General features: G+C 39.6%; 15 protein-coding genes across 15 annotated transcripts; 8 read left to right on the top strand and 7 right to left on the bottom strand.

Moving 5' to 3' along the window:
• Positions 1-100: 100 nt before the first annotated feature.
• RO3G_12047 (uncharacterized protein) lies at positions 101-1,465 on the top strand (the record flags this gene model as incomplete). Its single annotated transcript, XM_067666631.1, has 6 exons — positions 101-253; positions 303-382; positions 427-608; positions 653-763; positions 807-1,095; positions 1,144-1,465. The coding sequence occupies 6 exons, from the start codon at positions 101-103 to the stop codon at positions 1,463-1,465; spliced, it is 1,137 nt and encodes a 378-aa protein (XP_067522732.1).
• A 613-nt stretch (positions 1,466-2,078) lies between these two features.
• On the bottom strand, positions 2,079-3,330 carry RO3G_12046 (uncharacterized protein; the record flags this gene model as incomplete). Its single annotated transcript, XM_067666630.1, has 4 exons — positions 2,079-2,321; positions 2,391-2,842; positions 2,890-3,105; positions 3,147-3,330. The coding sequence occupies 4 exons, from the start codon at positions 3,328-3,330 to the stop codon at positions 2,079-2,081; spliced, it is 1,095 nt and encodes a 364-aa protein (XP_067522731.1).
• Positions 3,331-4,660: 1,330 nt separating this feature from the next.
• On the bottom strand, positions 4,661-5,383 carry RO3G_12045 (uncharacterized protein; the record flags this gene model as incomplete). Its single annotated transcript, XM_067666629.1, has 2 exons — positions 4,661-4,801; positions 4,850-5,383. 2 exons carry the CDS (start codon positions 5,381-5,383, stop codon positions 4,661-4,663), a joined length of 675 nt encoding a protein of 224 aa, XP_067522730.1.
• Positions 5,384-5,801: 418 nt separating this feature from the next.
• Positions 5,802-6,405, top strand: RO3G_12044 (uncharacterized protein; the record flags this gene model as incomplete). Its single annotated transcript, XM_067666628.1, has 2 exons — positions 5,802-6,105; positions 6,152-6,405. The coding sequence occupies 2 exons, from the start codon at positions 5,802-5,804 to the stop codon at positions 6,403-6,405; spliced, it is 558 nt and encodes a 185-aa protein (XP_067522729.1).
• A 496-nt stretch (positions 6,406-6,901) lies between these two features.
• RO3G_12043 (uncharacterized protein) lies at positions 6,902-8,155 on the top strand (the record flags this gene model as incomplete). The annotated part of the gene is made up of 2 exons (XM_067666627.1): positions 6,902-8,003; positions 8,121-8,155. 2 exons carry the CDS (start codon positions 6,902-6,904, stop codon positions 8,153-8,155), a joined length of 1,137 nt encoding a protein of 378 aa, XP_067522728.1.
• A 388-nt stretch (positions 8,156-8,543) lies between these two features.
• Positions 8,544-8,819, bottom strand: RO3G_12042 (uncharacterized protein; the record flags this gene model as incomplete). The annotated part of the gene is made up of 1 exon (XM_067666626.1): positions 8,544-8,819. The coding sequence occupies one exon, from the start codon at positions 8,817-8,819 to the stop codon at positions 8,544-8,546; it is 276 nt and encodes a 91-aa protein (XP_067522727.1).
• A 936-nt stretch (positions 8,820-9,755) lies between these two features.
• Positions 9,756-10,193, top strand: RO3G_12041 (uncharacterized protein; the record flags this gene model as incomplete). Its single annotated transcript, XM_067666625.1, has 2 exons — positions 9,756-9,765; positions 10,033-10,193. The coding sequence occupies 2 exons, from the start codon at positions 9,756-9,758 to the stop codon at positions 10,191-10,193; spliced, it is 171 nt and encodes a 56-aa protein (XP_067522726.1).
• A 1,492-nt stretch (positions 10,194-11,685) lies between these two features.
• RO3G_12040 (peptidyl-prolyl cis-trans isomerase B2) lies at positions 11,686-12,475 on the top strand (the record flags this gene model as incomplete). Its single annotated transcript, XM_067666624.1, has 4 exons — positions 11,686-11,791; positions 11,841-12,109; positions 12,163-12,320; positions 12,379-12,475. The coding sequence occupies 4 exons, from the start codon at positions 11,686-11,688 to the stop codon at positions 12,473-12,475; spliced, it is 630 nt and encodes a 209-aa protein (XP_067522725.1).
• Positions 12,476-13,919: 1,444 nt separating this feature from the next.
• Positions 13,920-14,352, bottom strand: RO3G_12039 (uncharacterized protein; the record flags this gene model as incomplete). Its single annotated transcript, XM_067666623.1, has 2 exons — positions 13,920-14,147; positions 14,203-14,352. The coding sequence occupies 2 exons, from the start codon at positions 14,350-14,352 to the stop codon at positions 13,920-13,922; spliced, it is 378 nt and encodes a 125-aa protein (XP_067522724.1).
• Positions 14,353-14,680: 328 nt separating this feature from the next.
• RO3G_12038 (uncharacterized protein) lies at positions 14,681-15,493 on the bottom strand (the record flags this gene model as incomplete). Its single annotated transcript, XM_067666622.1, has 1 exon — positions 14,681-15,493. One exon carries the CDS (start codon positions 15,491-15,493, stop codon positions 14,681-14,683), a length of 813 nt encoding a protein of 270 aa, XP_067522723.1.
• Positions 15,494-16,577: 1,084 nt separating this feature from the next.
• On the bottom strand, positions 16,578-17,647 carry RO3G_12037 (uncharacterized protein; the record flags this gene model as incomplete). The annotated part of the gene is made up of 4 exons (XM_067666621.1): positions 16,578-17,091; positions 17,141-17,252; positions 17,422-17,454; positions 17,524-17,647. 4 exons carry the CDS (start codon positions 17,645-17,647, stop codon positions 16,578-16,580), a joined length of 783 nt encoding a protein of 260 aa, XP_067522722.1.
• A 780-nt stretch (positions 17,648-18,427) lies between these two features.
• On the bottom strand, positions 18,428-19,129 carry RO3G_12036 (uncharacterized protein; the record flags this gene model as incomplete). Its single annotated transcript, XM_067666620.1, has 2 exons — positions 18,428-18,975; positions 19,078-19,129. The coding sequence occupies 2 exons, from the start codon at positions 19,127-19,129 to the stop codon at positions 18,428-18,430; spliced, it is 600 nt and encodes a 199-aa protein (XP_067522721.1).
• Positions 19,130-20,010: 881 nt separating this feature from the next.
• RO3G_12035 (uncharacterized protein) lies at positions 20,011-21,290 on the top strand (the record flags this gene model as incomplete). Its single annotated transcript, XM_067666619.1, has 5 exons — positions 20,011-20,349; positions 20,407-20,440; positions 20,539-20,606; positions 20,657-21,011; positions 21,085-21,290. The coding sequence occupies 5 exons, from the start codon at positions 20,011-20,013 to the stop codon at positions 21,288-21,290; spliced, it is 1,002 nt and encodes a 333-aa protein (XP_067522720.1).
• Positions 21,291-21,590: 300 nt separating this feature from the next.
• Positions 21,591-22,075, top strand: RO3G_12034 (uncharacterized protein; the record flags this gene model as incomplete). The annotated part of the gene is made up of 3 exons (XM_067666618.1): positions 21,591-21,666; positions 21,819-21,850; positions 21,905-22,075. The coding sequence occupies 3 exons, from the start codon at positions 21,591-21,593 to the stop codon at positions 22,073-22,075; spliced, it is 279 nt and encodes a 92-aa protein (XP_067522719.1).
• Positions 22,076-23,706: 1,631 nt separating this feature from the next.
• Positions 23,707-25,836, top strand: RO3G_12033 (uncharacterized protein; the record flags this gene model as incomplete). Its single annotated transcript, XM_067666617.1, has 6 exons — positions 23,707-23,997; positions 24,045-24,470; positions 24,522-24,704; positions 24,752-25,062; positions 25,125-25,720; positions 25,769-25,836. 6 exons carry the CDS (start codon positions 23,707-23,709, stop codon positions 25,834-25,836), a joined length of 1,875 nt encoding a protein of 624 aa, XP_067522718.1.
• Positions 25,837-26,250: the final 414 nt, after the last annotated feature.

Here is a 26,250-nt window from a genome sequence, read left to right as displayed (position 1 = left end):
GTTCAAAAACACTTGGTAGAAAAAGGGACGACGTTCAGAAACCACTATGCGACCGTCTCTCTGTGTTGTCCGAGTCGTGTGAGCTTGTTGAGAGGACAATATGCTCACAACACAAAGTAAGTTGTCTCTTTATACATGCTTCTATGCTGATCAAAAAGAAAGTATTACGGATGTATCTCCTCCTTATGGTGGATACAATCGATTCAATGCACTCAAATTGGGTGAAGATTATTTACCGATTTGGTTACAAAAAGTAGATTTTTTTAAAAAAAAAAAAAAAAAAGTCGTCTTATTTTATTTAGGCTGGTTATCATACGAATTATATTGGTAAACTGATGAATCAATATTCGGTCAATAATTACAATCATCCGACACCCAAGGGGTAAAGTAGACTGTGAGAGACAAAAGAGACTAATGACGCACTAGGTTTGATTACCAAGATCAACTCGTGGACCCTTATACCTACCTCTATCACACAGCCGTCTTCTCAAAGGACGGACAAGACCCAGTCTACTACTCGAACCAGTACCAAACAGACGTGATTCATGCCAAGGCCAAAGCGGCTCTCAAACGACTCGAAAACGCAACCGATCCGTTCTTTTTGTGGGGTAAGTCGAGAAAAGAAAAAGAAAGCGAATGACATGATGTCTAGTGGCTCCCATGGCACCTCATGCACAATTCACAATTCATGCCAATGGTTCTCTCTCCACCGGTCCAGCCGTGCCGGCCGCTCGCCATGCCCATCTCTTTCAAGACGTGAAAAGTAAGTGACTGTCAGACGTTTTCGATCTCTCATCCTTTCCTAGTTCCTCGTCATCCCCACTTTAATCCCAAACGACAGACCAAGACCGCCTCGTTCTGGAAACATCTGGACCGGCTGAGCCCGGACGAAGTCGACGGTCTGGATGAGGCCTACAGGAATCGACTGAGAGCGTTACAGGCGGTGGATGAGATGGTGGGTAGCCTGATGGAAGAGTTGGAAAGACAGGGTCGATTGGAGAATACGTTTGTGATCTACAGTGCGGACAATGGCTATCATCTCGGTCAGCATCGTTCCTTTCCCGGCAAGACCTCGAATCTGGAGGAAGACATCAAGTAAGTGTGTATTCGACTCCGTGCATTCCCCTGATTCCATTCCCTTAGTGTGCCCTTGATCGTCCGAGGTCCGGGGGTGGCCCAAGGCAAGACGAGCGATCGGGTGAGTGCGCATCATGATCTGGCACCCACCTTGCTTGCTCTCGCCGACGCACCGATTCCTCCCTGGGTCGATGGGGGTGTGATGGCCCTGACGGATGCCTTGGCCCATCATCCTCAACCGGTCTCCAAAGAAAGCTTTGCGGTCGAATACTGGACGCCACATGCACTGGACGAGATCTTTACACGACCTCGGCCGGTGCCTGGTCCGAATATTTACAAGACGGTCCGTGTGATTGCAGAAGACTATGATTGTAAGTGTTTTTTTTAAAAAAACAAATAGAAAGACTGATGAAAGGGATAAGACATGTATACGGTATGGTGTACGGGAGAACATGAACTGTATGATTTGAAAAAGGATCCATTTGAGATGAAGAATCTCTACAATTCATCGGATGTCAAGTTGATCTCTCGTCTGGATGCTCTCTTGGTGGTCCTCAAGTCCTGTCGGGCCCACACCTGTCGCGATCCTTGGCGGACGTTACATCCAGGGGATACCAGGGTCCAGACCCTGAAGGACGCATTAAGGGCCGAGTACGATGGCCACTATGCACGACTGAAACCGATGCGATTCGAAGCCTGTCTGCCTTACTATGATCCCCTGAACGAGCTGCCTCAGCTCGATCCTGCCTTCGCGACCCACCCGACCTGTTCCGGCGATCGGTCTCAAGCCGTGCTGCAGAAAAGGTCTCGCCTGCCAGGGGCCTACCACGCCCTGTTCAAGCTCGTGCCGACGTCCCCCACGTCGGTGGGGCATCAAGTGCCCGAGGCAGACGCATTGGTCCCGGAGCCGGTACCAGCAGAACTCCTCCAGACGCCCGTGGACTGGTCCGAGTATGGTTTTTATGGATTTGGCAACTGATCAATAAATATGTACACAACTTTTATTTTGAACATAAAACATAATGAAGGATATCCCCCGTCGTCAGCATACCCACCAAGCCGACGTCGATCGTCAACGTCGACTTGTCTACTTCTTCTTCGTCTTCCTGATGACTGCACTGGTGACAGAGATAACCAAAGAATTTCTTGAGACGACAGGAGAGCGAACGCTCATGGTGTACCAGGATCGGCTTGAGCTCTTTGGATTGTTCCATCTCTTGCTCGGTTCGATAGACCAGGATCACCTGTTCCTCTTGTTTCCTAACCGACCCGATCTTCAGTTCTCGACCTCGGATTCTCTTTAACGCACTTACCTTTCTGACAAGAGTGTCATGAGCTGACTGATGTAAATCGTCGAATGCACCTTGAGACACGGTTCCAGTTTGAGTTCTCCCGCAGGTTTTGAAAAAATCTCTTCTTTGGATAGGTTCTAAAGTACAGGTCCATGAGTTTCCCTTTTGTTTTTTGAAAAGAGAACTTACACTGAGCGTCAGGATACCGATGACACTGTCTTCATCGATCAGGGATCCTTTGGATTCATAGACCAAGATGTGTGTATACTTGTGACTGATGTAAGAAGAGATCAAGGTAGGGTTCAAGAGGGTATCGGAGGGGATGAACAGGAGATGGCTCATGGAGCTCAGGAGCTCACTGACCTTTCTCTCTTGCATCTGCAACACATTTTGAGCCATCACCGAGACCTGATGATTCAGACAGCCCTGTTTGTTCTTGGTCATGTCATGCAACTGAATCAACGCACCGAGTTCTAATAAAGATGAGCCAAGATGGCCATCGAGAAGATCGAGAACGTACCTGACTCGGTATAGGAAAAGCCTTCGTGTGCGCCCAACATCCAATCGAGAAATTTCGAAATCGGCCAGGCCACGATGAACCAGAGCCCGATCAGCAGACGGACAGGAAAGGCAAAGAGGGAACCGATCGCCAGGCCGTGTTTGGAAAAGACAGCCTGTGGGATGATTTCCGAAAATAGCACGAGCAGCACGGTGGACACGATGACCGAGATGAAGCCTAAAGAGATCAGCACAAGTGCGATCGACCGTGTCGGTTACCTTTGCAAAAGATGCCATCAAACAGGATCGGCAACGTCTCGTTCAGCACCGTGTTGGTCAGCAGGAGGGTGGTGAGCAAGATGTGGCCGTTTTGACGGATGGGTAGGATACGTGTTGCATAATACTGTTGTTTTCTTGTGCCGGCAAGTTGAAGGATCTTGAGATTCGTGACATCCAGTGACATCTACCAAGAAAAGGTTATCATCTCTTGTCTATCGCCCCCCTTATTTTTTTTGGCTTACTAAACCCAGAGTTAAACCTATGAAAAAAAAATGTGAGTAAAGAAAAAAAAAAAAAGAAGGCAAGAGGGGGTACCTGCGATGATGCCACTCAATATAACCAGACAGATGATGGCCACAATCTGACTCCAAAATTCGGCTGATCCAACCTGTACTTGTTTTGACTCTTCTTCTACAATGGCAAATACTGGAAGAAAGAAAAACACGATGAAAAGCAACATCAAAGAGAGAAAAAAAAAAAAAAAAAAGAAAAAGAGAAAAAGAAAAAAAAAGAGAAAGAGAAAAGGATAAGGGATGAAGTGACGAATAATAAAAGTATTATTTTTTATACAAGGAAAACGGAATAGAGGTCGGCTCAATCTCACTCTCTTCTTTCTTTTTTTTTATTTATTTATTACTACTCTTCTCCTTTATAAAATATAATATTTAAAATGTACGTTTGTCACTTTTATTAAAGGGTGAGTATTAAAGGGGGAAAAAAAAAAAGATTTATTTTAATAGTAACGGGTGGTGTTAAAAAGTTTGCCGGTTTGATTTTATTCTCTCAAAATGAACAGTAATCATTCGAGAAATTATCAATTTGGATGATTTAATAATTTTCCTTGGGTATCTTTCAATATATTTTGTATTAATCTTCCGAATTTCAGTCTCTTCTCTTCTTCTTCAACTACGACACGTTAGCTTTTGAAAAGGGAAAACATAAAGACTTACAATGATTATGTTGTTCATCTTGAGTGACATACATGGTGAACAGACTACAGAGCTCAGATAATGTCTTCTTGTCCTGTTCGCGATTGATTTTAGACCAGAGATGATTATAAAATTGTTGTGTTAACAATTCTAAATATTGACTATGCAAACGATCGTCAGTTCCCCCCCCCCTTGTGGACCCTGTGCCACTGACTTACTATAAACGATCTTCTTCACTGGATTGAAAGAAATGATGATATAAATTGAACTCATCCGTACACATATTCATCATATAAGCACATTCACTTTTAGCCATGGATACCAAACCAGTCGTGTCCGATTGTAATTTACGCGTGATGATGGGCACGAGTAAATAATGCCGGGTCTGAAAATAAGTATAGAGAATGTCATCATAAAGTGATTGGTATTCTTGATGTTCTTTGCATCGTTTCTCAATTTGATGAATCAGTGATTTCATTGTGGGCGCCATCGATTTGAATTTCACAAAACAGACCGTGGTTTGTTTACCGATACTGACTGAAGGATCCTACAGACAGATGAGCTCTCTTGATTTCAACAGGTCATTTATCTCACCTTGAGTTGTTTGTAGATCTCTTGACCCAAGTGCTTTAGTGTCGAGACAGCATACATCTTGATCAGTGTCATTCCTCTTGTCATGTATTGTCTAAAACGTATCAAATAAAGCTCTGCATCTCTGTAGTGAGCCTAAGGTAAACATCAATCAACAGCCACTCTTCCCTCTATCTCTCTTACATGTTCATTCATATACGCAATGCATTGATCCAATTGGCTCAGCACGGGTATAAACGCTGGATCCAAATATACATTTTCCTTGGAGGAGTTCAACAACCTGGCCACGTTTTCTAGTGGATTAAAATAGTTCAGCCGATCTGTCAATCCATCCACGAGCCGTGTCAACTGCAGTTGATGTTTCAAGATGGGCTCTGCCTGGACCATCCTTGTCTTCTCTAGCACCCATCCATAATCTCCTTCGACCTTCTCCAGGACCTCTTTTGTTTCGCCAAGACAGGCCAAAAAATGATCACAGGCGTCTCGGTAGCGAACGACCTTTTGAAGATGATCGCGATAGACGTCGCCTTGGTCCATCTCTTGTTCGAGTACAGCAAACCAGTCGTGAAATGACTGCAGGGTCTCGATCGTGTCTTTCGTGGGCTGTGGGCTAGACAAAAGGTCGGCGGTGGACAGGTTGCGTTTCAGAGGAGGGGTGTGAATGGGTGAATGGGTCCATTTGTTGACATACTTTACAGGATGAGTGACAAACATCATACTATAGGCTGTGTGTTACCCAAGAAGAAGGAAGTGGTAAGTCCATACAAGCCTCTTGAAGGTCATGAACCGTTTGTTTTTGAACGTCTGACAACTGTGTCTTTTCTTCCCAACTTTCTAAAGATAGCATAGTTGCAAAAAAGAAGGGAAAAAAAAAATTAAATTGGGTTTTTTTTTTTTTTTTTTTTTTTTTTTTTTTTTTTTTTTTTTTTTTGGGGGGTCGGTCGGCTGCATTTTAATATGAACTCTCTCTTTTGAATCCATGTTAATTTTAGGCTTGGGATAGAAAAGAGATATCCCTCAACCCTCCTTCCCCCCCCCCCTTGACATACTAGTTTTGATTGAAATGAGGAATAAATATAAAAGAAGAATAGCGCATTCTTTTTATTTTCCGTCTTCTTTAACCATTCAATCAAAAATGCACATTTTAGCCATCCTTTTCTTTTTATATACTGTTTCCGCTGCTACTTTAGAATCAAGAGCCGAGACGGGTGAAGCCTTATTACTCTATGGTTATAATCCACCTCGTGTCAATCCGGACTACTGTAAAGGTTTTCGTATTGACTATCCTACTGTACCAGGCCTTGCCTTTGAAGCCAATTCACTTCAACAGTTGCACTGGACCATTGATGAGAATATTCCTTACAAGCCTGATATCATCACGCGTATTCGTATCCTGAACTCGACTCAGCACAATCAATATGTCATTGGTGAAAACATTGGTAAGTTGTCTGCTGAAATGAACAGGTGCTCACTCTTATCCTTTAGAACTCTACGCGAATGGTAACCAAGGATCGGCTAGTTTCCCACTGGGCGTTCAGGACGTCACTGGTCTTTATCATTATCGTATCATGGTCAATTATGTGGGTACAAAGGTTCACTGTGTTTATGAATCCGTTCCGTTCATGATCATACAAAATCCTTTCCAGAAATACAAGGCTGCTGGTCCTCCTCGTCCTGATATTGACAAAGGTGCTGTCTATACTGAGTTACCTGTTCGACTTTATGTACCACATCAGTAATGACTTTCTTTTTTCTAAAAATAAAAATACACACGTTTTTCTTGTCCATCCATTTTTTTTTTACTCCTCCTTTATTGTTTCAATAATGAACTTTAAAGATTTACAATATTCCATTGGTAAATTCAAGTCTGATGTTCAGTCTCAAATAGCAAGAAACAACCCAATGCAAAAGCAAGACACAAAGAGTTTATCACTCTGGATATTTGAAGAACGAAATGACCTGGCCTCCATGAGAACCTTGGCTTATCAACGTTTAGAAACAAATAAAGCGCTTAAACAGTGGGTGACTGAGCCTACACCAGGAATAGACATGCAAGACTTGGAAGTAAGCGGAAAAAAAGAAAAAGAGGAGGGGGGGCTTTATTAACTGATCATGAAACAAAAGGATATTGTGGGAGATAAATTGGTTCGATTGTTTGATAAACAAGTGGAAATTGAACAGGAATTTGCACGTAAGAAAAAAAAAAAAAAGAGGGAATGAACAGGATAGAGACTGATGTTGATCTCAGGCAAGTATCAACACTACCGTCAAGCCATCAAATCGATTCGAGAAAGAGAAGATCGTCTGTCGGACGTTCGAGAAAAGAAACGATCGCTTCAGTCACGCATCACCAACCTGACCAAGACCAACACCCGATCACCCAAACTTGCCGAATTTCAAAAAGAACTCAAGTCACTCGAGCAAGACACGCACGAGAGCGAGCTGGACCTGGCCAACTTTAAACGATTTGCACTGAAGGAAGCCTTTTATCTTCGGCTGAATGCGATGAATGCCTATGCGGAAAAGACAGCGTTGCTTGCAGGCTTTGGGAAATACCTCGTGGATTTGATCGAGGTGGATGGGCAAGGGTATGAAAGGGGGCCGCAGGCAGCGATCATTGTGGCGGATGCACTGAACGCCTTGGATTACTGGAAACCGGCAGCTGAGGACGAGCGACCGACCTATGCGGATCGTCATGCGTTCAAGGGCAAGGCACCCGAGGCACCCCACACGCCTTCGTTGGAGCCCTCGGCATCGGTCGGGACGGCTGAATCCTCCAGTGCCTCAGCACCCCAACTGCCCCCACGCAACCCTGCTGGCTACAGTCCACAGGAGGTGCAGCAAGTGACCGGTGACCTCAAGACAAAAGAAGAAAGCGAGATCGATCTGTCCCGCATGGATCTCTATGACGCGCCTCCACCTGCTTATGAGCCACCCGCGTCTTCTCCACTCAATGCGGATCATGCCCCTTCCTTTTATTCCCCTTATCAAGCACACGCCACACCTCCTCACCACCCACCGTCCGATGCCCGTCCCTACCCACCGTCCGATCCCCGCCCTTACCCACCCTCGCCTTACTCAACCCACTCTACACCCCATCCATCCTATCATCCCACCCCATCCTATCCTCCTACCCCTTACCAAACCCACAGCTCACCCCGTCCGGCCCACCTCCAAGCCTCCTCCTCCTCCTTCTTTGCCGAATCACCTCACCAAGCCTCCTACGGTGAGCTCGACGTAGACTACCACCGGCTTTATCAGCAGCAGGCCACACACCCCTCCCACGAACACAGGCCCTATGAAGAGTTTCAGCAGAGATACAATCGGATGGACGCAGGTGGGTTCCGGGTCCCACCTCCCCTGACGGCCGAAGAAGAAAAAGAAAGGCTGGCGAGACATTATGGAGAGACAGAAAAGACAGAAGAAGAGAAATAAAGGATTTTATTGATTGTAGTGAGAGGTCTATTATTTACAGTCAATGAAGATTGACGACGACATGCATCCATTCATGATGCTTTGTAGCAAAATGTAAATTGATCCATTTATAGACAAGTGCCCCGTGAATTCGTACCAGCAAACGTTCAGAGCACATGGGGCAAGGACGATAAGCGTATTTCTTTTGAATCATTGAAATGCATAAAAAAGAAAGAAAAAAAGAAGGTCTGATTTATAAAAAGTCCAGTGAATTGTTTGTTTCCCCCCCCCCTCTTTTAAAAAACGAAAAAAGGTTGAAATTCACCTGATATTTGTTTATTATCGTGTAACAAATGCACTGACCTTGCTCTTCCATACCCATTCTTGTTTCATCTCAATTTGTAACACGCTAAAAGAGTGTAAATAGAAAAAAAAGTGGGTTTATTCATTTGTGTTTCATCAATTAGAGTTCTCTTTGAGCTTGTTTGTGTTGTTCTCTCTGTTCACGAGCCTCGTTCTTTCTGTCAATAATCTCTTGGTCTGCAGCTTCTAGTTCACGATCGATACGATGTCCTCTTGATTCCGTGTTCGTTACGCCATGTTTTCTTTCGTTGGCGATCTGATGGTCTTTGTAATCATCGTACATTTGGTTGTGGCTCTTTTGTTTTTCGTATGCACGTCCTGCTCCTAAGGCAGCTTCCGCATGAGAAATCTTGGGTACATTCCTTTTATCAGCCATTTTGTTTTTATTTGGATCATAAAAAAGTGAATCGTTTATTTATAGGTTTCAATAAGAAGAAAGCTGACTTCATGATTAAATCATTTTGAATTCATCAAATAATGATTCTTGATACTCTGTTTTATATCTCAACAAAATCGTCCTAATCTCTTTGGATGGATTCAATCCTAATGCATAGGCTCGTTCTAGGAAAGGAAAAACGTCATTCTTATAGGCTCCTATTGATGTCATACTTACCCCAGCGTTCTATTCTTTTTATGCCGACACATGGACCAAACTTATAGTCCAAGTCAAAGGTTCTCAACAGTCTATCTGTTTCATTTAAACTCGCCCAGTGAACTACACATGCACACGCAGGTTTGTATTAGCTTTCTTTTTTTTTCATCCTACAACATCCAAAAAAAAAAAAAAAAAAAAAAAAAAGAGAGAAAAGCTTACTATCCACCGAGTTATTTCTTCCTATTTGTAAAGTGAAATCATCCAACTTTTCTTTACGCTTTCTTTTTGGTTTCAATAGATTAAAAGGCAACATGTCTGTCATGAAATTGTTTAGAAGAAGGGAAAGAAAATAAAAAAAAAGAGCTTTAAAACTTTTTTTTTTTTTTTTTTTTTTTTTGATAAATAATGTCTGAAAAGCAACATTTTATATACAAAAGAGAGAGGGGGGGGGTTATTTATTAACATTTGATATATATACACACACACACACACACAAACACTTGCAACAAGATCACTTTTCTACTTGGTCATGTTCAAGCAAAATCATGAGAATGGTCCAAATATTTTTCAAAATGTTTATGTGTATTGGCTGATTTATGAAGCAAAGCATTAAAAACCGTATCGACAGGAGGATGATTATGCTCTTCCATTTGAATCGATTTAATGCAAGCTATTTTAGGTTTGTTTGGTTTGAATGGTTTTTTAACTTGTTGAAAAATGGCTTTTTGTAAGAAGGGTTCCAAGTTCATTTTTGACTTGAATTTGAAAAAAAAGAAAGATTGCATAAAGCATCACCAAGTGTATTTATTGGTATGAAATCAAATTTCTAGATTAAGCAATAGGATGCATTAGGTATTTTCAATATCCAATTGAAATCCTCTCTTTTCAAAACAGAATAGTACCCTTTCTTTAGGAACCAATGACAAAAGCAACTTCTCTTTCCATTTGATTGGATATCAAACTATATAAAAAAAGACAACCTCTTCCTTTTTAGATCATGCTCATCCAGCCATCCTTTCTTTTCTCAACTTGGACCACAGAACCTCTTGTAACACACCTTATGTCTGTGGGACTCCAAGATTCACATCGCTGGACCTCGGCTCTGAACATCCGATGCTTTCATTCGACTCGTTCGCCAAAGAAGACCTGTCCTGACATACTTTTAAGAATGAAGCATGAAAATCAACCGGTTACGCAAACATCGGGGGGACCGAGTCTGTTTTCTTTGGGCACCCCCCCTCCTGCCTTTTGTTCAAAAACAGCCTACATCGAATCCTACCTATTTTTTCGAGTTTCCATCGTAAAAGGATAAAACGATGCATGGAAAAGAGAGGTTCCAGTGATAAATCAAATAGACGGTTTTTGTCATTTCTTTCCCCCTTGTTCTAAACGTATGCCAAGGCAGCAAACGAAAGGGGATCATCCTGTTCTCATTGTTTGGAATGGATCCTGCAATTAAAGCAAGAGCGAAAAAAGACTGTCTTGGTAAAAGTGAGATCAATGTGAAAACGATGTCTGAAGTGCATAGAATACACTCTTGTGTGGTCATCGTCTTGTTCTGTGCAAGATGATGACACAAGTTGCCATTGCCATCATTCCTTTTAAATTCTACTTTTTCCAACCTTGAGAGCATTACATATTCATTGTCAAAAAGAGGAACGAGGAGGCGTGTTTGATTTTTTATATGCAATACAGACGTAAGAGGGACGAATGCGGAAATTGAATGTTTAGGGGAGAACGAAAAGGTGAGGGATCTGCTTATGAGTAGTACATGGATATGGCTACAAATTAAATTGAATTGGGAACAGTTTTCCATGTTTTATTAATGCAAAAAAAAAAAAAAAAAAAAAAAAAAAAAAAATCAAGACTTTGAAACAAATCTATCATGAATAATATAGTTGTTAAAAAATATGAACGCGTTGTGAATGAATGTCCCAGATATGCGGATTAATATCGACTGTTGTGTATGGCCATGATGGAACTAAAGAAAGATGATAGAGCGATTGTTCTATAAGTCCTTTATCAAAGATGCCAATATGGGAAGAAATGATATTCAACAACAAAGACATTCGACTGCCCATAAAATGTTTCAAGAAAGGATTATACGACACACATTTGAAAGGAGAAAGAAGAATGAAATAGAGTTACTTTAAAGCGATTTGTTATGTGGAAGGGTTCTCTTGATGTTCATTATACCATCTCATAGCAAAGCCTATCATACGCAACATCTTCCAGATGCTCATGACGTCTGATACTTCAAACACTGACAGTCTCTATGAAGAAACAGCGTTGACAACTGAGTAAAGAGATAGAGTGTCCTAAAAGATGTCCATTGTTCATTTGTATGAAAAGGTTTTTTAGCAGATACATAAAAAGGGGAACATCGCAAATACATTCCACATTCCATTATTTCCTGACTACAGCAATAGACTCAATTCACAAGAAACCCTATTACAGATAGAATGAACAAAGTCTTTCAAGATGATCCATCATAACTGAATGGCTTCTTTTGGAGGGACAGAGAAAGACAATTCTTGTTGGATTGAAATACCAAAATTAAGTCTCAGATTAAAGCATCTTTATAAAAAGTAACACAACTGTAATTAATTCCTTTTTTTTTTTTTTCTTTCAACCTTAGCTTCTTGCAATGTCACGTTTTAATATTGCAACTCTTTTCATCACTTTACTTGTTACTCTCTGTACCTTCCGGTTTGTCTCTGCCGAGTCCAAGGGTCCTGTCATTACTGACAAGAGTAAGTTATTTTACTTGAATAAATACATTTGCTTATTAGATGAGAATAGTTTACTTTGACATCAAACAAGGAGAAGAATCCTTGGGTCGCATTGTGTTTGGTTTGTATGGAAAGACTGTCCCTAAGACAGCTGAAAACTTTAAGCAACTGGCGACAGGTCAAAACGGTTATGGTTATAAGGGTTCTACTTTCCATCGTGTGATTGATCAATTCATGATTCAAGGAGGTGACTTTACTAACCACGATGGCACGGGTGGAAAGTCCATCTACGGTAGCCGTTTCCCTGATGAAAACTTTAAGCTTAGACACACTGTACCTGTAAGTTGAATACCCCCCTCCTCTTCATCCTGCCTATTCATCTCTTTCCCTAGGGTCTTCTTTCCATGGCCAATGCTGGACCTGACTCCAACGGCTCTCAATTTTTTATTACGACCGTTGTCACTTCTTGGTTAGATGGTAAGCATGTCGTGTTTGGTAAGGTGCTTGAAGGCATGGATGTCGTTACAAAGATCGAAAAGACACCTACAAAGTAAGCACAAGAATTCATTCCATCGTCTCTTTTCATCCCAACCTTTTATTTCTTGTAGCTATCGAAGCAAACCCAACGTTGATGTTGTTATCGCTGACTGTGGTCTTTTATCCGATGATGCTTCAGAAGAAGCTGTCAAGCATGCTGAATTATAAAAAAACAATAGAAAATAATAAAACGCGTCTTCTTTGGATAGCGCATGCTAAACAACACGTTCTTTTTCCACCCTAGTCAACTTTTTTTTAAAAAAAAAATACATGGTCTCTTTTGGATTTGTGATGTTTTGATTGTACCCTCTTGAAGAGAAATACTGAGGAAAAAAAAAAAAGAATAGGCAAATTTGCTTTTGGATTCATGCTTGTCTTTTGTTTGAGAATATTCTGAAGGTGGTGCGAAATCTGAATCAAAAGCAGGTTTGCCAAAAAAAAAGGGGGGGGGAGGCTTTTTGTAAACCGTTTTACAAGAGCCGCATGTATGAGAACGACGTGAAGCAAGAAGCAGATTGTAGCCGATTGAACACGCTAGACAAGGTTGAGTCTACCTCTAGAAGGATAGCCGATGTGATGGAATACGGACAACCCATTTTTTTTAAAGAAGTTCATATCTGTAGTAAACCGCCAATGGGCGTGACAAATAGCCAAGAGATCACTGCATGAGAAAGTCCAGAGATTGGTATTGTCGATAAAACAAAGCTGGTGAAAAGACCAAGAGTTGGACACATAGCGTGAAAAAATGAGTTGAGAAACATGAGAAATGCCTTATACAGAAATCCTACACTTTTTCAACTACAAGGTTTGAGATCCACAGAGCATATCTAGTGAGCACTTGAAGCAATCCTAAAGGAAATCGTAGCCATAGAAGACGACAGTTTGATGGATGTGTGTGACTGTAAATGAAACACTTAAATTTGTACCACACCATTCTTTTATGCTCCATTCTAAAAGTCACAACTTTTTTTTTTTTATTTATTTTATAAAGTGTTTCCACCATGTCTTCACTTAATCATATGGGACTTTCACTATTTCCGTATCAATATCTGAGCTCTCGAGTGATATCAGCCGCTGCATCAGCTACAGCAAGCACCTCAACACCAACATTTCAGCCCCCTTCATTTCTTGGAAATGTTATTTTACAGTTTTCAAAACAGTTAATGAGACCAAGGATTATGATACCAACCTTGATTATTATTGTACTCTTATTTGATTTGGATGATGATATGATGAACATAGACGAGGATTTTCTATTATCCGATGATGAAGAAGAAGAGTGAAAAGCATATACCAACTGGGAAAAGAAGAACATTGCATGATTCATTTCCTCTTAGATTACTTTTATACATACTATTTGAAGAAAGAAATTTTAATCATCATCTCAATAAATAATAGCCACAGCAAAACATCTATCTTCATTTACCGCACACTTTTCTGACCTCAGTCTTTTTAACAATGTATAATCCAAGAATAGGAATCGTACGATTTTCACTAAAGGTTTCAATCCATCTCTTCTTTTTTATATCCCAAAAACGACATGCAGTAGAACAAGATCAAATTCTAAAAAGAGTATGTTTAGGTCTATATGCCAAGCATTTCTTTATTTAATCTATTTTGCTGAAGGAATTGATTTAGGTGAAATATACAATGAAGTAGCCTCTGTCAATACGACTTGATCCCCTATGCTTTCAATATGGGCTGAAACAAACGCCTTGCGTTCTTCCAACTTGTCTAGCTTGGATCGCACAACAACCCACTGATCAGACATGATTGGCTTTCTATAGTTAATATTCAGGTTGGCAGTAAAGCCAAAGTTCTTGGGTAAAGAAGGCAAGGCCTATTCATATCATTAGTGTTTTTGGGTATATCAACTTTTGGTCATGATGATTTACCACAGCAGCCAAGGCCTCGTCGAGAACGGTAGCAGCCAATCCACCATGAATGATACCATCATGTCCACAAATCTTTTTGCCCAAGTGGATGATGATGGTAAGTTCAGTGAATGACTTGTTATAAAACATGATGGGTGGAACGATGATCATGTCAGGTCCTCTTAATGTCTAACACATCATTCAGTTTTCTCTTTCCTGTCTGTCTATTTCGAAACTTACACTACAAGTCAAGGAATGTTTCTTTTGACTTTCATTAAAGTAAGCATAAGCTTCATGCTCAACCAAATCGGGGTTAGTACGGCACTTTTTAACGATTTCCAAATTATTCAAGGTATCAATAGCCAATTGTATCCTTTCTTCACTTGTTTCAATAGGAATCATTTATAAGAAGGAAGAAAAAAAAAGGTGTTTTTAATCATCTGTCAAAAAAAAAAAAAAAAAAAAAAAAAAAAAAGTTTCAAAACTCAGCCTATCTTTCTCAATCTGCCTTTGGTATTGGTTCCTTTTTCCAATACAAGATCAATTGAAGCACGAGTATACCATTAAGTACACTAGCCAACAGATTACCACCAAGCATAATAGGATCATCAAGCTCAGTCCATGTGGTAAACGCACGGGCCGTCGTACCTGCAAAATAGTTCAAGACGGCAAAGACAGAAAGTTGACCTGTGGATTGATTGACATAATTGGCCCTGATCTGTGGTATTTTGCTTGCGAGTCCAATAGGAATCTGAAGCGCATAGAGCAGCGACATGAGTGGTGCGGGTATCATCTGAAGGAGGACAAGGCCAATAAAAAAATAAAAAATCAAGCCTAAAATCGCCTTGGGTTGTTTTTGGTAGAATGGGATCAGCAAGCAAATGATCATGTTTTGAATCGTCATAAAAAGTACCTCACCATAGGTACTAAATGGGTTCTGCAGACGTGTGTTGTACATCAGAACGATCTCATAAGCGCTGGTTTCCATGATAAATGAGGTCAACGATAGACCTTGGGCTGATTGATCTTTGAGAATGGTGATGATCTGAGGAATCTTGACAATAGCCCCACCCACGACAATACCCAGTCCGAGTGCCTTTGAAACGGCCAGCTTGAGACAAGCTAGATTGGTGAATTCGAATCGTTCCAGTAAGCTTTCATAACAGGTATTGCCTAATAACTTGACCCCCGGTTGACTGACGAGTGCAGGCCATCGATACTGAGATTCCTTTTCGACAATGACAGGTGAAATGGGTAATGCCCATGTTTGAATTATCAAGATGGAAATGAATAAAAACAAGAAAAACTTCATTCCCCCTTCTTTCCCTCTTCAATTTAGTTTTGAAATTAAAAAAAAAAAAAAAAAATAATTCAATGAACTTTAAAAACTGTATTAGGAAATTCATTTGCTGAATAACAAAAATTGCATAATTCATCTTGCTAACCAAATACACACATACTGCAAAAAGGCTGCAGCTCACAGATATTGCTTTCAAGTGATTTGTGTATCTCTAAGAGCAATTCTATTTTAATACGTCTTTGGTACAATCATCACAAGAGGCGTTTGTCTAATTTATTCAATCATTCCGTTTTAAATACGGACGCGTTTTAGACACGCATGCTGTTGCCATTTTTTTTTTTCTTTTGATCCTCATTATTCTTCCAATAAAAGACCAACAGTCTTAATCACGACCTTGTTATTTCAAAGTATGCGGATGCGCTTTAAAGTAGCTTTGTCTTTTTTTTTTTAGAGTGAAGAACATGGGTGACAGTTTGCATAACGACATGTCAACATTAATAATTAAAAGAGTAATTCCTATCGTGTCTAAAACAGCTTTGCTAGCTTCATGTTCTTTATAGTTAAATGGGAAAATGTATTCAGCAAACCTTGAGAAGGTCGAATTATTTGTTAGGTGATGATAGAAGGGAAGGATAACAGCAGCAACCGATCATATTTATAGCAACACAAAGTCAGTATCACTGAATCAAACCAGCTGATCCTATCACAATTTGAGATCTTATCTAAGCTTATTTAATAAAAGCAAATAACTTGCTTCATCTATTTTCACTGCAAAAAAATATCAATTGCAAGTGTAAATAAACACTGATATCAACATTCAATAGAATAACTATTTGGCTCCAAGATGTATTTTCTCATCGACTGTGAGAAACAAAGACATCAAGATGATTTGTAAATGATTGTGCGTTTTTCATGTCATTTTCGTTTGTTTATCCTCATTTTCAAATGGAAGAATGCTTAATGTCGTACAATTGCAGATGCTCTCTTCTATCCGTTGGGTGACACGCATCGTGTTCACCCGTACGCCATGACTGTTTCTACCCAAATTTTTATATCAAAAAGAGAAAAACATTTTTTTTTAATTATTAAACATAATTTAGGCAGAAGCACCGAGAGAGGGGAAAGCAGCAGCATCTTGGAGGTTGACAGCAGCAAGGTTGCTCTTGGCAGCCTTACGGTTGTTGTTACGGTTACCACGACGATCGTTCTTGCGGAAATCGTTACGGGGCTTCTCTTGGAAACGTTGTTCGATTTCGACAATGACCTTTTCCTTACGGGCCTTTTCCTTCTTGGCAGCAGCCTTGGTTTCCTTTGCAGACACATAGAACTCTTCTAATTCTTGCTTGGTGTGAACAACGGCGCCAGCAAAGGCGGCTTCATCAGCATCATTGGCCTTACGGGCTTCAGGAAGGGCAATGTTCAAGGACTTGTTGGCCTTTTCAGCCAAGTATTCATCCAAAGTCTTCACGGCTTCCTCGGCTTCGACGGGAGTAGCAGGGGCTTCTTGCTCGGGAGCATCAGGGTCGGCAGCCTTGAGGGTGTCCTTGGCACCTTCAGCCTCAGCCTTACCGGGCTTACCCCAACCTTGGTTCACCTTCTTTTCGGAATCACTACGAGGGGTTGTTAGACCACGTCCGCTTGTCACTGCACTTTACTTACACGATACCGGTACCAGAGTGGCGGTCGAATTGACGACCACGACGAGGACGGCCATCCTTGGTGGGGCGTTCACCCTTGGCGGGACGGCGAGACTTCTTTTCATCCTTGGCAGCTAATTGAAAAAAAAAGTGAGCTCGATCTGAAGAGGGGAATTAAATTGTTTTTTTTTCTGTTCTTTCATTGCGTGTGTATGTCTCGATGATGCTGTTTGTTATAAATTGTTGAATCAAGCTGTCACATTCTCTCTTTCACCCCCTGAATCGACCACTGTTTCAAATCACCCTGGATTGTTGTTCTTTCGTGTTCTTTTCCCTCTCTTGTTATCAAGAATACACACACAAAAATAGAGAACAGAAACAATGTCAATTAGAATGCCATTTTACCTTCCTTGTTCAACTTGGAAACATTCTTCTTGTCAACAACAACGGGAGCAGGAGCTTCAACCTTGACAGGGGTGTTGTCGTTTTCAGCAAGCACGTTGAAAAGGTTTTTGGAGAAGGTAGACATTGCTAAAGATAGACGGATGGATACCGATAACAAAAAAGGGGGGAAGGATTCTTTGGTTGTCTTTTGCTTTGTTTCTTTTTTTTTCCTTGTTGCACTCGAATTTTTTTTTTTTTTTTTCAGTCCGGCGACAAGGATTCAAATTTTCTTTTTCAGCCCAAATAACGATCAGATCAAAACTCTCTTTGAAAGGGGATCGACAAGGATGATATCATTCAATTTTTTATTTTTGGGTTTATATCTTTTAATGGAATACAATGTTTTTAAAGAAAAATAAAAAAGGTGGCTGCAATTAAAGTTAATAATAAACTAGCACGACTAAAATGCTTGGCAGCTTCTGATGTGCCTGTATGTTCTGAAACGTAAACATCACACTGCAATCGGGATGGATTACTAAAAGTCACATTATTTAATTCGGCAGCAATCTTGAGCGTATCACCCAAGTTGTAAAAATCCACTTCTAAAAAATTGGGCTGACGACCAAACGTCTGGGCACATGTCTTGGCTTGTGTTAAAAGTGAACTGTCTGAATTGGTCACATTGGCTGAGCCCTTTTGTGGAATTTCGATGGAAAGTGAGCCAAGTTGAAGGGTGCCGTACAGGAAATGGTTCATGACATACATCATTTCGGTCGGGTTCGACGGGTTGGATGGACGGTCGATGGTGCAACTGAACGAACTCTCATTGTGGTTTTCATAGGGTGTTTCAAATACATAATCAAACTCATTCAGTAACCTAGCAAGTCATTAGCATCCAAATCCGATCTGTCCCCTCTATTACTCCTTACCAAGGAAGTTGTGACTGATAAGATGAATCAGCAAAATTGACCACTCGTTTCCCACTGGCAATCATTTCAGCCAAAGTAGGCCAACTGTAATTACCCGAGGTTTGCTGGTAACTGTAGTCAAGGATACCACTTGCATTATAAGCTGCCTGAAACGCTTGTGCACTAAATGAATCTAAATTGTTCCACATAATCGTCAGTACCTCATTTGGGTTATTCTTGACCCACTCTGTTAGGGTCGTTAATGTATCGACGGCTGGACCTGCATTCAAGATATTGCAAGATGTATGGCAAAGATGAATACTATCTGCTGTCGCATTACTCGTGCTGTTATTTAGACGGACAGCCGAGAGCTTTAGACCTCGAACACCATCCGCAAGCTGTGTAGTCACTGGACATTGTTGGTTGGAGGCAGGATTGGCGACATAACCATAAGCGTTGTGTGTCAAGACATGAGTCAGTGAGTTGTAAGGCTTATTACAATAGTCTGAATAACCATTACAGACTTGTTGTGCTTTTACTGCAACAAAGGAAAAGGCAAAGAGGGCTAAAGATGAAATATACATTAAAGAGAAAAGAAAACAAGTTTATTTTTGGTAACTGACTATTTATATGTCGATAATTGTCTGTGTTTTAATTCAAAGGTTACCTCTTGGCAGACAATAGAACAGGTTCTGGACATTAAAACACCGGCAAGTCATCAAAAGAAGAAAAAAAAAAAAAAAGGAGAAGGGAATCATTAATGTTTTTCCTGTTGTCAAGGTTATTGAAATCAATTGGTTTTTTTTCTCTTTTTTTTTCTCTCCCTCTCTTTTTTTCTTTCTTTATTTGCTTTTATTTGTAAATGAGCTCTAAAATAATGTATCAACCACAATTACAAAATCAATATATTCAAACAGGAACTTATTATTCAATAAAATGTTGGATAGAAACAATGATTGATAAAGAATTACCATCTGAAGACCTTGGACAATGCTTAAAGGATGGTCGAATACTTTGCACGTTAGTAGTATTCATAGGAAATTGAATCCATATTAATTACGTGCTTATAGCCTTATTAATAAAGAATACAACAGTGATGATCATAGCCATGAGTCAGTGAATTGTGTATGAATCAATAAATAGAAGCAAAAAAAAAAAAAAAAAAAAAACTAACTTTTATGCAAAATACATAGGAAAAAAGAATTGGACTATTTTTGAATACAATAAAAGATGTAAATCCAAACGATGAAGATGGATGTGTAAATAATAATATAATTATAGCTAGGACTTGACTCTTCATTTTGCATAAATGATTTAATTTATGAGGAGAATATGGATGCTGTAGGCTTACATGTAAAATAGAAAACGAAAACCTTGATTAATTTTTTTTTTTTTGAAATAAAAGGTGGTGTCGACTCTTTCAGCACTTTCAAACGTTTTAAAACAAAATAGATTTGCAGGCGAATCAAAGCAAGAACAAAGAGTGAATGAAACATGTACAAAAAGAGGATTGAAACAGGAGGATCAGGAGCACCAGGAGCTTGGAAAGGAGCATAATTGCATACCTGGATTTGATTCACATCCTTTAGATGACAGAGACATGTACTATGATCAAGACGAGGAAGAATTTCTGGATGAGATGTATGCCAGCAACACATCCTCTCGAGACAGTGGTTATGGAACCACACGAACAAAGCAAAACGTGAAGGATGTGTTCAACCACAGGCTGTCCTCTTTATTTCATTCAAAGGATTCACATTTTGTTAAATTCAAAACTTGGTCTACTCAGCAACAGCACAAGAAATCAGTATCCGATAGTTCATGCACACCTGTGAAATATGTCACTAGACGTAAATCGAGTAGTTCTGTCATCTATCCTGTTTCCAATGTGAACCATTTAGAGCTTGTGGATGAAGACAGAAACCTGTTGGCTAAATATGTAAGTCGTGCTCGTCTCTTTTTGTTCTTCTTTTTTAAAAAACTTGTTTTTATACAGAAATTAGGCAATGTAATTGGCAAAGGACATTTTGGTACAGTTTACAGGTGAAAATATCTAGACTATGTGTGAATAAAGTATAATTAAACATTTTGTGCATGTGTGCATGCAGAGCGCTTGATTTATTGTCAGGGAGAACGGTTGCAATCAAACAGATCGATTTAAAGGCTTCTAGAAAACAAGATATTGAGGACATGATGGTAAACTATCTGGTGTTTTATTTATTACTAAATTGTCTGAATTTCTCTAGGAAGAAGCTAGCTTACTCAGTTCACTCACACATCCAAACATTGTTAAATACGAAGGTTTCATTCAAACAGAAAAACACATGCATATCGTATTAGAGTACGTCGAAAACGGCTCACTGTTGAACACATTAAAATCATTCGGTCAATCATTACCAGAACATCTCGTTGCGAGTTATTGTCAGAGGATATTAAAGGGGCTTGTCTATTTACATAAACAACACGTTGTTCACTGTGATCTCAAGGCGGCCAACATCTTGACAACAAAAGCTGGAGATGTAAAACTATCCGACTTTGGCGTTTCTCTTAATTTGAAATTAAAAAAGGATGAAAATATTGTATCTGGTACACCTTTTTGGAGTAAGTGTGTATTCTTTATAGAAGCAAAAAAAAAAGTGATAACACTGTTCTCCCTATTATTTAATATATACAGTGTCGCCTGAAGTGATTGAATTAAAAGGAGCATCTATTAAATCAGACATATGGTCTTTAGGGTGTACCATTATTGAATTATGTACTGGAAAACCTCCTTATTCTGATTGTATTGCCATGACCGCCATGTTTAAAATTGTCGAAGAACAGTGTCCTCCGATACCAAAACATCTATCTACTGTACACATCTCCTTAAGAAACGCATAAGAGAGTATTGACGTTTGTTATTAGGAACTAAAAAACTTTTTGGAACTTTGTTTTAAAAAGAATCCTCAAGATAGACCCAGTGCACAAGAATTGCTACGACATCCTTGGGTCTTGCAGCATAAAAGACCACTTGATATTTCATCCACTACATCCTCACCTTCCATCTTAATGAATAGAGCAGTCGCTTCTGAAAGAAAGAAACAGTTCAGTGATACACACGAGAGCCTGCTGGCAAAGAAATCGCAACCACAGCCGAGACGGACCTCGGATCATAAGAATTGTATAACAACACGTCAATCCATGCCTGTTGTCTCCAACAGCTACATGAAACCATCTCGACACAAGCACATCTTAATAGACTGTTCTTTTCCTAAAGGTAAATGTCGAATAGGAGAAGATTAAATCCTTATACAGATCTTAGGAGGAGGAACTTGTAAAGTATGCGATGTGCCTATAAAAAGAAATGCGCTTGTATGCAGAGGTAATGCAATTCTTTTTGTCATCCTGCGCCTAACCCGTCTCTCTTAGATTTTTGTGGCTATATCCGTCACAAACAATGCGTAAATAGTGTGAAATGATACAGGGTGCCATGTTGAGCTAATCTTTTCTCTTAGACGAAAGAAGCCTTCCCTAATCCTCCTGAACCTAAGCCAAGTGCTTCAGTATCCACTCAATTGCGTGAAAAATTCTCAATCTCTAGGCTTATCTCTCGAGCGCCAAATGAACCATCAACAACCAAGAATCCCTGGTGGAAAAAGAAATCACCAAAACAAGTCCATTCATAACTCTTTTTTTTTTTTTTTTTTTTTCCGTGTGAATCATATAAACTTTTTTTTTTTTCCACCTTTGTTATATAACAAAGAAGGATGCGACATGTGCTAGTTTGGATAAACTAAATGTATATACAATGTTTGTCTTCAGAAAGCCTTTTCTTGCTTATTTATTATGAGATCGTGACAAACTAGGTTGATCTGTAGTGCCTTCATTAAAATGACAAGGGACGCAGTGTATAAAGTTTCATTTGAGTCTTAATCATCATCTTTACTTTTTTTTTTTTTTTTTTGCTGGTCATAATTTGTGAGATGCATTATCGTAGGTTATCGATGGTTCATTGTATGGAGTGATGAACAAGTATCACTGGTACTATTTTTCATTCAGTGCTGCTATATGGTTTTCGGATGGCTCAAGGAAAGAAAATGAACGACATCTTTTCCCACATAAAGTTTTAATCGATACTGATCAGTGGAGACTGCCTCTAAAAAGTACGGTTGACAAAGATTTAAAATCATGATTTGCCAAAGGTATTCAAAAATCAATTGGCTATCAAAGCGTGATGCAAGATGTTTTAGTGAAATAAAAAAAAGGGTACGGTGGGTACCATTTTTCAAATACCTTCTCATCATGCTATTCTTTTGATAGGGTTGACCACCAAAAGAATCAACAGTCGAGTCGCTCAATCCAAGAAAAGATACCAAAAAGGAGAGGAATTGTTTCACTAGGGATGTCTGCTAAGAATGTGTATGGTTACATTTAGCATGTCTGTATTTTGACATTCATCAACAAAGATGTATTCTATTGATCGACTCCAATCCTTGCAAGACTATATCTGGTGTAAAGACAAAAGTAATTGCGTCTCTCGTTTTTTAGGAAGCACGTACACACGGGAGAATCACTTTTGGTCGTTTTGATTTTTCATCCTGTTCAAGATTTACAGTTGAATAAACAAAGATCCTGCTTATAGACCATGTCCATCGCCTGTTTCATACTCTTTATTTTAAGCGCTAATCATTTAAAAAGTTCCAAAGATAACATGCACAAAAGCTACCTAAAGGAACACAGAGCCTAGAAGCTCACTGGATTGAATAGAAAAAAAAAAAAAGAATAAAAGCACTTGTAATGAAATTACCACATTTTATTTATTCATGCTAACTTGGCCATGTAAATAAAGACGCAAGTGCTTCTTCTATCACAACTGCATCATACCTTATTTTAACTTTACGGCATCAAGGATAATAAGAACAGAGATCAAACGAAGCAAACGATGGATGAAAAAGGTAAGGAAGCAAGATGATGCTATAAAAATGACCAATGCAAGTAGTACAAATGAAAGAAAGCAATAAAGAAAAAATAACCCTGCAGTGACACCTGGCTCTTTTTCCTAAAAGTCATCGTTAGACATGCCACGGTGAGTCAAGTGCTCATGAACATCCACCAAAAGTCAGCAGCTCTTTGTTTTTATGAATGAAAATACATTCACAGACCAAGAGCGTTCAAAGAGGGATGTCGATCTAAATTTTAAGGCTATTCGGAACATGAATCCCACTTTCCAAAAGAGTGGGTGGGGGATCATCAGAAAGTTTTCAAGCAACAGTACCCTTTTTTTCTCTTTTTATTTTTGATATAAAAAAAAAAGGAAATGTTGCCATTTTCTAAAGTGGTCAGCACCTGTGTGCTTTTATTTTCTGCATCTTCTCTTTCCTCAGCGTTTTACTTGCCGGGTGTTGCACCTCACGACTATCAAATTGGAGAACAAGTAACACTTCATGTCAATTCACTGACACCCAGTAATCTTGGCAAGTCCGTCATCTCCTATGACTTTTATAATCCTCAATTTCACTTTTGTCCGCCCAAGGACGGTGCACTGGAGCAACCTGAAAGTATTGGGTCCATCTTGTTTGGCGACAGAATCTTCAACTCTCCATTTGAGGTATACTTTCTTCTCATCCTACCGCTGGACTGACACTTTTAGAACAGTTGAAAATGACAAAAGACACGGGTTGTAGAGTACTTTGTGAAACAGACGCTATTCCTGCTGAGGATGCCAAGTTTATTAATGAAGCCATTACCGATGGCTATGCTATGAATTGGGTTGTCGATGGACTTCCTGCTGCTACAGTGGACGAGGATCCTGAGACCAAGGAGAAATACTATAATATTGGATTTCGGTTGGGTTCTTCCTTTGGCAACGTGCCTTATTTGAACAATCACTATCAAATCAATATTTATTATCATACCACAGCGCGTCAATTGAATCGTGTGGTGGGTGTAGTAGTGACGCCTTATAGTAGAAATATCATGTCGACTGACGAAAGTGAGGCTTGCTCAGAGGTATCAGAAAGATTCCATTTGAAGGAAGATGGTAAAAGCAAAGTGATTTATACTTATTCTGTTACTTGGACTGTAAGTAGGCATTCTATATTAAAAATAGTGTATAAACCCCTTTCTAAATAGCCTTCTGATACTGCTTGGGCAACACGCTGGGATGGTTATCTTCATGTGCTCGATCCTTCTATTCACTGGTTTTCATTAGTGAACTCTATTATTATCGTATTGTTCTTGACCGGTATGATTTCCATGATCTTACTTCGTGCTTTGCATAAAGATATCTCGAGATACAATGCCCTTGAAGCACAGGTAAATTGAAAAAAAAAAAAGGTGGTGGATAATAACACTGCAAACAGGAAGACGTTCAAGAAGATTATGGTTGGAAGCTTGTACACGGGGATGTCTTTAGACCTCCTAATCATACCATGATCCTTTCTGTATTGGTAGGTAGCGGTGTTCAATTGATTGCCATGACTGGTTTGACTCTTGTCTTTGCCGTTCTTGGGTTTTTATCTCCATCCAATCGAGGTGCACTTGCTACGATGATGATCCTTTTCTTTATGGTCTTTAGTTGTGTATCTGGATTTACATCGGCTCGTGCCTACAAGATGAATGGAGGTGAATCATGGAAATTAAATATGGTTCTTACAGCCACACTTCTTCCTGGGTAAACAAAAAAAAAAAAAAAAAAAAAAAGAAAAAGAAGAGGAGGACTGATGTGAAATATAGTACATTGCTAGGCGGATTATTAGGTCTCAACTTCTTTTTGATTTACTCGAATGCGTCTGGAGCCGTTCCGTTTGGCACGATGTTGGCCATGGTCGCACTCTGGCTCATCATTTCTTTTCCCTTGAGCATCTTTGGTTCCTACATCGGATTCCGTAAACCACGTATCGAGCCACCCGTGCGTACCAACCAAATCCCTCGTCAGATTCCCGATCAACCCTTTTACTTGCAGCCTATTCCCTCCATCTTGATGGGCGGCATCTTGCCCTTTGGTGCTATCTTTATCGAGCTTTATTTTATCATGAATTCGATTTGGTTCCACCGAATCTATTATGGCATTGGCTTCTTGTTTTTGGTGTTTGGTGTCTTGATCATGACGTGTTCCCAAGTGGCTGTCTTGATGTGTTATTTCCACATGTGTAACGAAGACTATCACTGGACTTGGCGTGCGTTCTTGACGGCAGGTGCCACTGGATTTTATGTGTATGCTTATTCGTTCTTGTATTATTTTACAAAATTGGATATCAATACGTTCACGAGTACTGTGCTTTACTTTGGCTATTCTTCTATTATCAGTATCTTGGTAACCATCATGACAGGTAAATAACTAACTCCATGTCGCTTGTTTGCTTAACGTGTCCATATAGGTTCTATTGGTTATTTATCCTGTTTATACTTTTTAAGAAAGATCTTTTCAAGTATCAAAGTGGATTAGAGAAATAAAGGATTTATGTAACCTTCATCACTCTGTGTATTTCTCACTTGACAACAGTCGCTATTTGAAAAAAGCATGTTTATCTTTTTTTTTTTTCTCTTTTTTTCTCTCTCTTTCTTTCTTTACATTACCAATGACAGATAAAGGACCTGTTTCGTTGGTTGTTTTATCTCACGGCTTATGGGGTGTCAAGACACACATGAATTATATCAAAAAGAAACTTTTAGAAAGATACAAACGTTCGATTATTGTGGTAATAAAATAAGTAGCAGCATGACAGGTTAGATAACAGGTTGCTAGTTGAATATTGACGTGAATGAAGCAAAATATACGTATGATGGAATTGATATCTGTGGAGAAAGAGCGGCTCAGCAAGTAAGGAATAATAAAAAAAAAAGAATGCTTTATGCCGAG

Source organism: Rhizopus delemar, genomic scaffold (assembly GCF_000149305.1).
Source record: "Rhizopus delemar RA 99-880 supercont3.10 genomic scaffold, whole genome shotgun sequence".
Lineage (NCBI taxonomy): Eukaryota > Fungi > Mucoromycota > Mucoromycetes > Mucorales > Rhizopodaceae > Rhizopus > Rhizopus delemar.
The sequence above is the reverse complement of the archived record's forward strand: the minus strand, read 5'-3'. Positions and strand labels throughout refer to the sequence as shown.